The sequence below is a fragment of the Zootoca vivipara genome, chromosome Z, assembly GCF_963506605.1.
Source record: "Zootoca vivipara chromosome Z, rZooViv1.1, whole genome shotgun sequence".
Taxonomy (NCBI): Eukaryota; Metazoa; Chordata; class Lepidosauria; order Squamata; family Lacertidae; genus Zootoca; species Zootoca vivipara.
The window spans coordinates 31,260,712-31,275,452 of record NC_083294.1 but is presented as its reverse complement, the minus strand read 5'-3'; the positions used below and the strand labels follow the sequence as shown (position 1 = coordinate 31,275,452).

Here is a 14,741-nt window from a genome sequence, read left to right as displayed (position 1 = left end):
TACAACCAATAGCAGATTGGATATGAATGATTACTATTAATTCACTGCTGTAAGTTTTATTTATTATAACACTCTTGTGCTTTGTGAAAAACAACACCAATGTAAAACCTGTACATCTCTGCAGTTCCAGTTTCCATTGGCCACAGACGAAAAGAAACAGAATGCTTTTATATCTGCTTGAGACCTTGATCATACCATTTTGCTCAATCATGAAATACATATTTTGGGTATCAAAAATAATTCATATGTCTGAAAGACATCTAGTTAAGAAAACATATTTTGGGGCATTTTTAAGGAAACATATGAAGTCTTTTTATAGTTTCATTTGAAGAAGGATGGAAGAGTCATGCCTCTTCTGGGAGTGATTCATTATTTTGTATTTGTTATTGCTATCCAGAATCCTTGCTCTCTTAAAATAGAACAAGTGTATCTGTTCTCTTTTTAAATGTCAGAAGTATGTTCCATTTTTTCCCTTGCCTCAGTTTCAGATGCTTCAGTAGTCTTATTCATTTACTTACTTAGTTAAAAGCATTTCTAAACCACTCAGTATTTTTTTTAAAAAAAAAATCTAAGCAGTATGCACTTTTGTACAACAGGAAAACATCCGCTGAAACAACAATGCAACCCTAATACCAATAAAGCAATATTAAAACCATATACAAGCAAATAAAGCAGCAATTTCGGGAATTCATATGCATAAAACAGGGTCCAATCTTACAGGTCAGGGAAAAAGCCTCCGCAAAAAATAAAGTCTTTACAAGACATCCAAAACAAGCAATGGTTGTTGCTTCATGATGACAAAGGGAAGGGCATTCCACATTATAGGGGCAACAGTGGAAAATACCTGTTTTGGGGTCACTGTACTCTCGTACTCTGTGGGGTGTGATGCCTCAAGTAGAATTTCTCCAGATGATCTAAGTCAGGGCAGCCCAACTTTTCATACCAAGTGGGCTTCAAGAGTACTTTGACACATAAGGCCTGTGGGCTGCGCACTGCCTTGTCCCACTGGCTTTTGGAAGGCAGCACAAGGACTGGTGTGGGCCAGGGCATGTTACTGAGGGCTGCCAAAAAAAGAAAAAGGCATTGAGGGTCATGCATTGGACCACCCTGATCTAAGTGATCTGATTGGTCTCTGCAGGGACAGGCAGTCTTGCAGGTAATGTGGTTCCAAATGCTATCAAATGCCAACAGTGCCCTTCAGCTCTCTATATATTGGACAAACAGGCCAAACCCTACGCCAAAGGATAAATGGACATAAATCTGACATCAGGAATCACAAGACTGAGAAACCAGTAGGAGAACACTTCAATCTCCCAGGACATTCTATACAAGATCTCAAAGTAGCTTGTCTTATTACAAAAGAATTTCAGGGATAGACTGGAAAGAGAAGTTGCTGAACTGCAATTTATCACCAAACTTAAAACCATGGAGAGACCTGGTCTGAATAAAGACATTGGGTTCTTATCTCATTATACATGATAAAGCTATCTTTAGCCATCTCACCCCTCGCTTTCCCTGTGGGACAAATTGCAGCTGTAAACAGTTGTAAATTCTTCCTGTAAGACCAAATGCAGTCATAAACAGTCCGGTTTCCCACCACCCTTCTGAGTGGTGCCCCACCCCTCTCACTATATGTGGGAATCTGGTGACTTCTGTACCAGTGTATCTGAAGAAGTGTGCATGCACACAAAAGCTCATACCAAGACAAACTTACCGGGTAGTTGGTCTCCTAAGGTGCTACTGGAAGGAATTTTTTTATTTTGTTTTGACTACACCAGACCAGCACGGCTACCTACCTGTAACTGATTCCAAATTGTTCAGGTCTTAATATGCCCCAGCGGCTTGTCTCCGGAAAGAATATCCTGTGCCTTTAATATCTGAGTTACTGGTAGAAATTCAACAGGTCTTGTTGCAATGAGGATACAGTGAAAGGGAAGGTGTGGGGAACTACAGTATATTGGTCCATGAAGGGAAGGCGAGGGGGCGGGGGACACTTTTGGAACCGTAGGGTAATATACTGATTAGAGGTTGACTCCAGACTTTCAGTATTTTGTAGAAGTGATTAAAGCACATACCAGAACTTTAGGTTGGCAGATTTAAAGTAGCTTAAAGTAGCACAACAAACCCACTTTTTAATTTTTATTTTTAAAAAAGACATCTGTGGAAAGTGATGGGGAAAATGCAGGATGAACAAATGATTAACAGGGAGCAGAGTCAACACCCCACAAGAAGATCAGGATGAATGCTCAATAAAGACCAGGTATAAACTAACCTCAGCATAAGCTTCACACATGCAAATCAGGATGAAAGCTGATTAAATGGGCTGCCTGGAGGGGTCCTATGCAGTGCTTTTTTTTTCTTGGGGGAGGCAGGGGTACGCATATCCCTAAACATTTTGTGAATCCAAGTTTGGCCTCAATGAGGGGCAGTATTTGAATATGAGTAGGAAATTGAGAGTACCCCTAAGCATTTTTAGGGGGGAAAGCACTGGTCCTATTGATGAAAATACCACCAAACAGAAAGCCAACTTTTGAGTTTTCTTAACTCTTCTTCAGGCTGGAAGTTAATCAAAATGGGGGGGGGGAAACGTTTGGACACAATGTCTGAGCCCAAAAGTCCTGCACTATGTAAGTCTTTTAAGTTGGCACAAGGCTAGACTCTTATATGGCTTTAATAATGTAATTAAGTGCAGTGTAACTGTTGTTTGGAAACAGGACCAGGACTCAGAGGAGTGAGGTTTCACCCTTGTCCCTGCCATGCTCCCAGTTGAAATGCAGCTGTCCGATGCATCCTGTTCAGAATAAATGGAAAGTCCCCACTGATGACATTGGGAAATAGCACGTGTTATGGGCCCCATTCCCATTGCTCAGTTCAGGTGTGGGGAACCTTTATGACTCTATGGACCAGATCCTTATCTGGCTCCATCCCTGCAGGTCAACAGGCTCAGATGGGCAGGTCAAGCCATCTACCAATCACATGATGCTGTGATATCCTGCCTACCTGCCCAGATCCCTTGTCCAGTGGTTCCCAAGCAGGCTTTGGCTCTCCTTCCAGTCAGCAGAAGCCTGCTTTCCCTTGCCCCAATACACAGTTAGGGGTACACTTTAATGCTCCTGATATGCTATTGTGTGTTCTATGAGCTTAAAGCTGAAATAAACTGATTGGAATTGGCTATTGTGTGAGGAGCCAGGTGGCCATGGTTTGTGTGCCAAATTTGAACTCCTGGCAGTTCAAGTTTGACTAGCAAACCAGAGATTCCCCAACTTTGACATAGTTCAGCGGTGGCCAACTCCGAAGAGACTGCGATCCACTCACAGAGTTAAAAACTGGCAGTGATCTACCCCCTTTGGGGGGTTCAGGTCAAAGTTGTTAAGCTTTTTTTAGGGAGGAGGAAAGCCCCGTTTTTTAGGGGTTCAGGTCAAAGTTGTAGAGCTTTTCTGAGGTGGGAGGAAAGCCCTCTTTTTGGGAGGTGAAGGGCTAAAATGTTGAGCATTTTTTAGGGGAGCCAAAGTTCTTGAGTTTCTTTGGGGGGGAAGCCAGTGATCTACCAGTGATCTACCACAGGTGTCCAGTGATCTACCAGTAGATCACGATCTACCTGTTGGACATGCCTGGTAGTTGGTTGGAGGAGGGCATTTAACCCTCAGAAGTTAAAAAAGAGTAGGGGGAATTTTCTGTTAGATTGTGGACTGTCATTGCATTGCTAATATAGGGATGTTCTCTTATCTGTGGTTGTTTAGATTCCTGCAAAGAATGGTTTATTGTGCAGAGCTTGGTCCAATCTAATAAAGTATTTCTTGCACCCTAAAGAAATTTGTATGCTTAGGATCACTTAATCCCAATAGCGATGCCTTATGTATTAAGAGATCCAGACTGTGCTTTCCTGCCATGAAAAGACTATTGGTATACAACCAAGATTCTAGTCCATAAAAAAATAAAAGACAAGTCAGAAACCATCCTTGTGATGCAGGAGCAAGAACAGAGCAAAAGCGGCAGTTTGTGAGTGACCAGCCCAGCCAGGTTCTGCCCTCTAGTGGTTCCTTATGAGAAAGCCAGCTGTGATTTTACCCTCTCTTCTCCCCCCCCCCCACTATATTTCCCTGTATTTGCAATGCTCAAGTGTGAGTGCTGATTGCTATGTAGCCAAAATGGCACCACAAAATGGCCCAAGAGGGAGGTATCAGAAGGCTAGAGAGGGAACTCCAGAATTTACAGAATTACCAAAAAAAAAAAACCAACCAAAAAACATTTAAAGGAGTGGCGAGAGGAAGCTATGGAGGGCGACCCCAGCAGGCACAATGGGCTTGAAATGCTAACTGCTCTAGGAGGGAGGGGAAATAGAATGAGGCATTGTGCAGGAAGGCTCTCAATAACAACACTCCACACTGTAACCTTCTGTTGCAGATCCCACTTACATACATAGAAAGTGTCCTCCTACTAGTCCAGATTTTTTGTCCATTTACTCCAAGAGTAGTAGTAGTAGTAGTTATTGTTGTCGTTTAGTCGTTTCTGACTCTTCGTGACCCCCATGGACCAGAGCACGCCAGGCACTCCTGTCTTCCACTGCCTCCCACAGCAGGGCCGGCTCATCGTAGACCCCCGGTGGCGCAGGGCACCATGGCGCCGGCCCGCCAGGAGGGCGCCGCGAGCTGCGCCCGCCCGCTGGCCAGCCGGTCCATTGCGCAGCTGCGCGCGACGCCCAACTGCCCACCGCGCTGGGAAACGGGGCGGGAGGGTGCCGAAGAGATCGCGCTGTGCCTGCCAGCCCGCCCGCCGCGCAGCAGCGCCGCGCCCACCTGCCCACCGCGCCGGGAAACGGGGCGGAAGGGCGCCGGAGAGATCCGGCGCACCATGGCGACAGGGGCGCTTAAGACGGCGCTGTCCCACAGCTTGGTCAAACTCATGTTCGTAGCTTCGAGAACACTGTCCAGCCATCTCGTCCTCTGTCGTCCCCTTCTCCTTGTGCCCTCAATCTTTTCCAACATCAGGGTCTTTTCCAGGGAGTCTTCTCTTCTCATGAGGTGGCCAAAGTATTGGAGCCTCAGCTTCAGGATCTGTCCTTCCAGTGAGCACTCAGGGCTGATTTCCTTCAGAATGGATAGGTTTGATCTTCTTGCAGTCCGTGGGACTCTCAAGAGTCTCCTAGGGAACCTAACTAGACCTGTAAAGCTATTTCCTCCAAATAACACCCACTTACCCCACACCTGACATCAGGTGTGAGGCAGAGGAAGATGCAGCTGGGGTCTGCACTGGGAATGGGCACAGACTCCTTTGAAGGTTTCTCACTTCTGATGTCCACAGTGTAGTAGTTATCACATTCACCTAACACATGAAAGGTCCAGGCAGATACAATTAACCCTGGGGGGAAAACTCTTCCATAGCAGGGGGTTGGACTAGATGACCCTCATGGTCCTTTCCAACTCTACTGTCCTTTGATTCTATGACTGACAGTAGCTCTACAAGGTATTGTGTCTTTCCCATCACCAGTTACCCCACTCCCCACCCCACCCATCTGCACTATTCAGTATTGCGCCACTTTAAAGTGTCGTGGCTTCCCTCAAAGAATCCTGAGAACTGTAGTTTGTATTGGGAGTTGTTAAGCAACCCCCTATTCCCCTCAGAGGGTGGCGCTGTGGGTTAAACCACAGAGCCTAGGGCTTGCCGATCAGAAGGTCAGTGGTTCAAATCCCTGTGACGGGGTGAGCTCCCGTTGTTCAGTCTCTGCTCCTGCCAACCTAGCAGTTCGAAAGCACATCAATGTGCAAGTAGATAAATAGGTACCATTCCGGCGGGAAGGTAAACGGCGTTTCCGTGCACTGCTCTGGTTCACCAGAAGCGGCTTAGTCATGCTGGCCACATGACCCGAAAGCTGTATGCCGGCTCCCTCAGCCAATAAAGCAAGATGAGCGCTGTCAGGGGGATAGGTAGTCACTTAACAACTCTCAGCACGCTTAACAAACTACAGCTCTCGGGATGCTTTGTGGGAAGCTATGACTATTTCAAGTTGTATCATAGTGATTGGATTTGGTGCTTGTTTACTGTTACCATCTTCTCCTTCCCTAATATGTACTGATTGAAAAATCCCAACTACCGCTGATAAATAAGAATTGAACATCCATTAATACTCACAACAGCAAGTGCTGTCACACTATTTTTGTTGTCGTTGTGAGCTTTAAAAATTGCTTAATGAAATTGGTTAATAAGGCAAAAAACAAAACAAAGATGATTCCCCCCTTTTTCTCTTGTTTTTCATGATACTGTAAATACAAAAGAAAAGCAGTTGAGTAACTAAAAATCAGGTGGTTAATAAACTAAGATGTCTTTTATAAAGCAGCACCCAGTATTAATCATAGATTTTTAGAACACTCCCTATACATCCCTTCCCACACAATTGTTCCCCAACAAGGAAAGAAGAGGAGCAATAGGATAAAAAATTTACTGCGCTCCCTTGCTGTGTGGGTACCAAGTGCCTTTTCTCTTCATTTGATAATAGTGTTTCCTGCTTTCTGTGTTTATGCTCAGGTTAAAACAGCCCAAGATGGTGCTACACCAGCCTGTGTGAGCCAAAAGCCTCTGAATGGTGCCATTGGGCCACAGATGCCTCTTGAGATGAATCTCTGCTGGAATGAGATTAAAAAGAAATCGCACAGCCTTCGGTGAGATGCTGAGAGATGTGTGGCAAAGTGCCTTGTTTTCATTTGGCTTACAGAAGCCAGTCTGACAGATACTGAAGAACAAAGTTGAAATCCCCATGGGAGAGGATAGACACTACAGGGGTGGGAAACCATTGTGGCTCTGGTCTGGACCTTGCGAACCAACTTTGGCAAGCAGATGGGGCATCCTACCTGTCAATCTCACAGTGTTGTTTTGATGTCACACAATTGGCAGACAGGTTGTCCTGCCCACCTGTCAAAAATCTGTTGGATGCTTGGGAAGCACTATGCAAGGGGCGTTGCTAGCCCTATGCTTGGTGCTTGCAAAACGCAGGTTTCTTTCTCCCTATCCCACATTAGCTGAAGGGGAGAGGAAGATAGAAGCCTGCATTTTGCAAGCATTGACGGTGTGAGGGAGAATTATCTCTCACAGCCAATGGAGGGAGGGAAGAGAAGTGGGAGGTCATGAAGCCATTTTTCTCAAGCCATAGTGATGGCAGTTGACATCACTTGTGACATCGGCCAATGGACAGAGGGAAGGGTTTAATTCTGAGTATCCAAAACACATACTCCCGAGATGGTTTCATTTGTCACCCTCTCAGCATTCTGCTTCAAATACTTCGCTTCCCATCTCTGTGGTCTCATTCTTCTTTGCCTGCTTCCCACCTTCGTTTCCCCAGGGCTCGATTGGAAGCCTTCTCAGACCACAGCAGCAAGCTGCAGATTCCCTTGCAGGAGATCATAGACTGGCTCGGCCAAAAAGATGAGGAGCTCTCTGCCCAGCTGCCACTTCGTGGGGACGTCCTCTTGGTTCAGCAGGAGAAGGAGAGGCATGCGGTAAGTGTCCCAGAGGGCATAGCACGGCATTAAAGGGGGGGGGAGAGAGAATAAAGTTGTTAATGGTTATTAGGCACAATGTCTGCGAACTACCTCTACTGGGATAAGAGGAAATAATATGCCTCTGAAGTTGGCATCCCATGAGCATCTGTTGGGCTGCCGGACTAGATGGGCCTTTGGTCTGATCCAGTGGGACTCTTATTATGCTGCTAGGCTACAGCCCATCATCTCAGACTGGTAGCCACGCTGGCTGGGGCAGCTGCAGTGAGGGCCCTATACCTTAACAGGCCCTCAAGTCACCTTCTGCAAATTAAACCAACCTGCAATAAAATCACACTCCATAACCAGGGGCTCACCATGGAAACGTTTCCATGCACCATCCACCTAATTTTATTTGAAGGAGTGCTCTGTATTGAAAGGCTGTCTCTTCCAAGTCTAATTAAAAGATAGATAACCCCCCAAGAAGGGAGAGCGGGGGGGTTTCAATTGCAAGGGCCTTGCCTGATATGGTGAGGTGGACTTTAGTTCTCTTTTATAATATTTCTCTCTAAATTTGCATCTGTACATGTAAATTATCGTATGTAAGATCCATTTTGTCCTCTCTTTTTGGCAATGGGTAAGCAGACACCTTATCTGTGGAAGCACATAAGCTCCCCTGTCCTGGGCCTTGTGTCAGCTGAGTGTGCTGCAAGATTGGCCAGGTTGGGCATTTGCCAGGGCCCCCGAGACCAGCAGAGGGGGCCTCCTTCTCTGAACTATGCTACCATTGCCACCTTGCACCAAAATAAAAAATAAAAATTCAAGGCAGCCTAAGAGAATTGTTAGTTCACCCCACTTTGAAGTCTCACCTCTTTCAGGCTGGGGGGAGTCCACTGAGGGTGACATTCCTGAGGGTATACCCCCAAATCCTCAAGCTGGCGCTGGAAGGCAGTGTATTATTGCAGCTCCCTTAATCTTTCCTGCTTCTCTCTCCTTGGCACAGGCATTTATGGAAGAGGTGAAGTCCCGGGGCCCCTACATTTACTCTGTCCTGGAGTCTGCTCAGGCCTTCCTCACTCAGCATCCATTTGAAGAAGTGGAGGAGTCCAATTCCGACAGCAAAGGTTTACACTCCTACATAACTTTAGCTGTTTCCCCCAGTCCACTCACGCTGCGCTTTCAAACAGACTCTTCTCGTTCTGCTGGGCCAAAGCCAAAAGGCAATGCTAGCTCACTGGCACATGGCTTTTATGCTTCCAGGCTGACCTGCTGACCTTCTTTGTCCCCGTGGAGAGATCCCATAATCCTTCCCTGTCCTGAATACTCCATGAGCGCATTTGGAGGATAATATACTCCTGACCTCCAGAAGGATACAATAGAAGTTAATCTCATTCCTAGATGGGTGTCTTCAAGGCTGCAGGAAGGACCGATTCCCTTTTCAAATGGTGGTGATGAGCTACATGGGATGGACAGGGACACCCCAAAGCAATTAAGGAAGTCAGGTGGTCAGATTTGGGGGGGGGGGTACCATGCTTCCAGACTGGAGTCTTCCAGACTGGAGTCGTCGATGTTACCATTAGTATTGCTATTGGTATTACAATTCATTACCTGCTCTTCACCCCAGGTTCCAGGGTGGGCTACAATAATTAAAACACAGCGTTAAAAACAGTTTAAAACAACATAAAATTACAGAAGCAAGCTGGATCTAAAAATTGTTGTTGTTGTTGTTTAGTCGTTTAGTCGTGTCCAACTCTTCGTGACCCCATGGACCAGAGCACACCAGTTTGGAAGCTCCCGCATGTTGGTAGCTTCGAGAACACTGTCCAACCATCTCGTCCTCTGTCGTCCCCTTCTCCTAGTGCCCTCAATCTTTCCCAACATCAGGGTCTTTTCCAGGGAGGCTTCTCTTCTCATGAGGTGGCCAAAGTATTGGAGCCTCAGCTTCATGATCTGTCCTTCCAGTGAGCACTCAGGGCTGATTTCCTTAAGAATGGATAGGTTTGATCTTCTAGCAGTCCATGGGACTCTCAAGAGTCTCCTCCAGCACCACAATTCAAAAGCATCAATTCTTCGGCGATCAGCCTTCTTTATGTACATCTCAAGTATAAAAAACCAGGTTAAAGAGGTGTGTTGTTGTGGAATTGCTCATGCCCGCAAGTGTTTTATTTCCCCATGTGCAGGACCACTGGTCCTGATAGGTAGGTAGGAATGGTGGGAGTTGTAGCCCAAGAAACAGCTGGAGACCCACGTTTGGGAAATCCTGGGTGTAGACAAGAGGCACAGGGAACTTTAGGCAGGCCCTCTGAACTTCCCCCAGCCCACCCTTTCACAATTTATTATTTATTCATAAAAGTATTTATATACCACCCTCTCACAAAACATCAGGGTGATGTTGTGCTAATAACATTTAACTGCAATACAAAGTGCCTATACCTGTTTGCCTTTCTGCTTCTACCTTCTCTGAGTTCCTCAGGGCTGCCGTCCTCATGCTTAGCCTCCAGGTCAGTTGCCCTCAGTCTTCTTCCTGCTCTGTTTCTAGATGTTTCCCCAAGACACCGGATCCAGAACATCAGTCGTTTTGTGTGGAAACAGGCCACTGTGGCCAGTGAGCTGTGGGAGAAGCTCACTGCCCGCTGCGTCGACCAGCACCGCCACATCGAGAGGACCTTGGAGCAGCTGCTGGAGATCAAGGCCACCATGGAGGAGCTCAGCACAACCCTCAACCAAGCTGAAAGTGTGAGGGAGACTTGGGAGCCCATTGGAGATCTCTTCATCGACTCTTTGCCAGAACATATCCAGGCCACCAAGGTATGACCTGGAGGGAGGGAGTGGGCAGACACTGAGGTTGCTAAAAACAACCTTGTGGCACTTTAAAACCATAACTAATTTATTTGTCGCATAAGATTTTGTGGGTTAAAGTCCACTTTATCAGTTCCATGAAGTGCAATCCTTCAGCATAGGGCTGGCGAAGACCCTTGAACTGTGGTTACCAACATCTGACCACCAGTGAGCTGTTGGGCACTTAAAAAGTTGGGCACTTAAAAAGTGCTCCACAAGGGACTTGTGAGTGGAACAACCTTCCAATCTATCTTAAGAGGTCTGTGATTGATTGCTTTCTTCCACCACTTCCAATATGAGCTGGGTCATCATGAGTTGTCGAGTGCATTCAGCCCCATTTGTAAACAATCAAAGATCATTGGTTGCTGGCTCTCCCCCCCCCTTCCTTCCTTCTGACTTTCTGACTTCTTTTTCCTTTGGGATGGGATGGATCTCCAGTTGTTCAAAGAGGAGCTGTCCCCCATGAAAGATGCAGTGAAGCTTGTGAATGACCTTGCACATCAGTTGGCTATCTCTGATGTGCATCTGTCCATGGAGAACTCTCGTGCCCTGGAACAAATCAACACACGTTGGAAACAGCTGCAGGTGAGGGAGGAGACACAAGGACCTTGTAGAATTTTAGAGTTGGATGGGGTCCTGAGGGTCATCCAGTCCAGCCCCCTGCAATGCAGGAATCATACCTGACAGATGGCCATTCAGCCTCTGCTTAAAAACGTCCAAAAGACAGTCCACCACTTCTTAGGGAAGTCTGCTCCTCTGTTGAACGGCTCTTACTGTAAGAAAGTTACCCCTGATGTTTAGTCATAATCTCTTTTCATTTAACTTGAATCCATTGGTTCGGATCCTACCCTCTGGAGAAAACAAAACTTGCTCCATCCTTCATGTGTCACCCTTTGAGACAGTGGTATTCAACCAGTATGCTGTGGCACCCTGGGCAGTGGGGGCGGTGGGGGCAGTGCGCTCCCGGTGCCACATCTGCGGGGGTGACAAGGCGGTGCTCCAGAGCCGTATGGATGGTGCCGTGATCCTCAGTTCATGGTTGCAGCCGCTGCAGCCACGAGCAGAGGATCCCAGCACCATCCATACAGTGCTGGAGCACCGCCACCACCAAACCACTACGTAGCGCACATGTGTGTCGTACGTACCAATGCCGCACATGCATGCTGCGTAGCGACGCCCTGCCCCCGGGTGCACGTCATGTTTGCCACTCCGGGTGCCTGAGCGCTTCCTCCGTCACTGATCCTGGGGTGCCTTGAATGATGGTCAGGGGTACTGTGGGCAACACAGGCCTCTGTCCCGCTTTCTTTCCCTTCCTCCTCTGATGCCTTCCCGCATCTCTGCCTCCCCAAGGCTTACACAGCTATTTATTACAGCAGGCCTGGCTATAAGCTCCGCAGGTGAATGGCTTGTCTCCATTCTTAAACTGTGTGGTCTGATCAAGGTAGAATAGAATGGGACTATTACTTCCCTTGTTCAGGACACTATATTCTGTTGATGAAGCCTAGAATAGCATTAGCATTTTTTTTTTTGCTGCTGCATCACGCTCTTGATTCAGGATAAGCTTTATGCTCTACTAAAAACCCTAGATCATTTCCACGTGTACTAGTGGCAATCCATGTCTCTATTTTATATTTGTGTAGAACTTTATACTTGCCTGGGTGGAGGGTAGTGTTTGTGTAGAAACCTCATGATGTTTGTGTGGATGGAATATAGCCTGCTCTGTAAAGATAGGAGGCACATCTGGGTTCTGTGCTGGACAAGCTGAAAGGCTACATGTCCCCCCCAAAAGAAAATTCTTTAATATTTCCAACCTCTGCATAGGTCTCCATCAATGACCGGTCGAAGCACCTTCAGGACGCCCACCGAGACTTTGGGCCAGGATCACAGCACTTCCTTTCAAGTACGTAGACAAAGTCTACAGCCGAAGGCATTGTCACTTTAGTGGGGAAAAGATGTTCTCCCTTCTCCTTAGCATGTTTCATGTGTGCAGCTGAATGAGACAATAGAATCTGTTCACTTGCCCTGAGACTGCTAAGCTTGTTAAACAAGTCTCACCCCCCCTAAATGATTTTAAAATGTGCTTGGTTTATTTTCAAAACTTGAAGTGGGCCCAGATTTTATCTTCTTAAAGAAACAACAACAACTTGCCTGTGAACTTCCTTTATGACTGTTTTAGCCGTCGTTTCTGGTTATCATTCCCACAGTCCTGAATAAAGCTTTCCTTAGCTTTGACAAGGGGACTAAAATAATCTGATGTGGGGACAACATTTTATGCTTAATACAGTTATTATAATTAATTAATTAATTGCTTTAAAATATTTACCGTTTGCCAGCCTCGAGGATACCATTTTTAATGTTTAAACGGTCTCTCCAGTAGTAAAAACAAAAACAGACAAAAAAATACCCTAGCTTATCAGGGGAAAAGGTTTAGCCCCACCCACTCCCTGCTAGTTTTCTTCTGGCAATGATTTAGTTGCTTATTTTGAACGGAAAAGTGGAATGGAATGGACGATCTGGAGAGAAAGCGCAACTAATCAGCTGGAATGTCTTCATACTGAAGATGGTTTTGTGAGGACCACTCAGTCCACGGTTTCCCACGGTTTGCTGTCCATAATTAAAAGCTGTACTGCCTGCGATATATGTGATGCATTCATTTCCTTTGCAATAGCTGCACCATCTATTGCTTTCTCAAACTTATGGCCAATGGTCAAGGATGATGGGAGTTGGAGTCCAGCAACATCTTCAGGGCCACATATTTCCCCATCCCTGTTCTAGCTACCCTGGGAAAGGAGCTGAACCCTGAAGAATGACAACACACATCAACAATATTTTAGTAAGGCATTTGCCCAGACAGGCAAAAATAGGAACCAAAAGAAGGGATTTTGGGTTGTATCCATTGCAAATCCTACTAAGACCCATTGCAATTAATGAACATGATTAACTTAGATCCATTAATTTAAATGGGTCCATTCTGAGTAAAACTTTGTTGCATAACTGTGTTTTTCCAGGTATGAGGATTAGAAAATAGAAGTAGTTGCTGGTAAATAATTGGGGCATTCAAATCATATGCAAAGTGCTTATCAGCCTTTTCTGTCCATCTCCTCTGTCTATTTTTTTCTTGCAGCCTCAGTCCAAGTCCCCTGGGAACGAGCAATTTCTCCCAATAAGGTCCCATACTACATCAAGTGAGTGTGCAACTGCATTTGAATGAGTTTCTGGTATTGTCCTAACCCTTGTGACTGAGAGCAGTATTCAGTTTTTCTTGCCACATATTCAACCATCGTACCCACAACCTACCCCCACATTGCAGTCAATAAGATTTGTAAGTTCTCTGTGGGACGCTGTGGGAGTCTGGGGTCCCCAAAACACCCACATGTTTGAACCACCATATTGCTTTATTTCATGATTGGCATTGCTGTGATTTGCACATCAGCATAAACAATTATTTATCCGTACCTGCATCCTCTGGGATTTTCCAGGACATTCCTTCTCCCAATCCCAAATCACACAAGATGTCTACAGTTTTTGTTTTTTTAAAAAAAATAATTTTTATTAAAGATTTCTTAGTTTACAAAAAAAATACGTACATGGTCTGTTTTTTCAAGTTGTGTTTGCTATAGATCAGTTTCATTTGTTGTGAGACATTACTGCTGCATGCAGTGTTAGGTTTGGAAGAAAAGAGGGGGAGGGTGCATGGGGAGGCAATGCTTCTATTTTTCTACTTAGTGTATGTGTGGGCTTTTGTGCCAGCGTCACTTGTGCGGGTTCTCTTTCCATATACTATTTCCCATACTATTTGGTACCATTGGTCCATGACAAAATGTCTACAGTCGCACCGGTAAGCAACTCGTAAAAAAAAAAAAATTATATGTGGAACACACATGTAAATAATATGTAACTCCCTGTTACTGAATTCCTCTCAACCTCTTTATCTTTTCAGCCACCAGGCTCAAACAACATGCTGGGACCATCCCAAGATGACTGAGTTATACCAGACACTGGGTAAGAAGGACTTTAAAGCCTGAAAGGTCTGCATCACAACTATTGTTATGGATTACTAGACAGTCTGCCAGTGGGGGGAGGGGGAGAAGCTTCTGCATTGGATGTGATGTCTTTCTCAGGGTGCTTCCTATTATTTGAGCATTCATCCAGATTTATTTACAGGGAGATCAGATAATGTTGGCTATTTATTCTGATTTGCTTGGGTTAGTTGAGATTGTGCCGGAGCAAGTGTCATCCACCCACTTTCCAGTGCATTTCCCTCTTCAATTTCCTTATCGTAAAAAGTCAAGTCTTTTGGGGAAGAGAGTTCGTTTGTGCAAGACCTCCCCATCAACTATTTCATAACATGAATTTGCCCCCATGTGATTAAATGCCACTCAATAGTAGCAACAGGCAGGAAGCACCCTCACTTTGGGATAAAGTGAAGGACGG

The 14,741-nt window shown here is 45.7% G+C and overlaps 1 protein-coding gene across 6 annotated transcripts in view; it reads left to right on the top strand.

The window, feature by feature from the left end:
• The window catches only part of DRP2 (dystrophin related protein 2), a 61,449-nt gene that overhangs the window by 24,177 nt on the left and 22,531 nt on the right, over positions 1-14,741 (top strand). For all 6 annotated transcript variants that reach the window (XM_060270457.1, XM_060270458.1, XM_060270456.1 and 3 more), the window contains 8 exons: positions 6,523-6,656; positions 7,334-7,490; positions 8,473-8,593; positions 10,009-10,277; positions 10,746-10,892; positions 12,129-12,207; positions 13,432-13,492; positions 14,248-14,309. In XM_060270457.1, the coding sequence (XP_060126440.1) occupies positions 6,523-6,656; positions 7,334-7,490; positions 8,473-8,593; positions 10,009-10,277; positions 10,746-10,892; positions 12,129-12,207; positions 13,432-13,492; positions 14,248-14,309 (1,030 nt within the window). The remainder of the gene's footprint in view (positions 1-6,522; positions 6,657-7,333; positions 7,491-8,472; positions 8,594-10,008; positions 10,278-10,745; positions 10,893-12,128; positions 12,208-13,431; positions 13,493-14,247; positions 14,310-14,741) is intronic.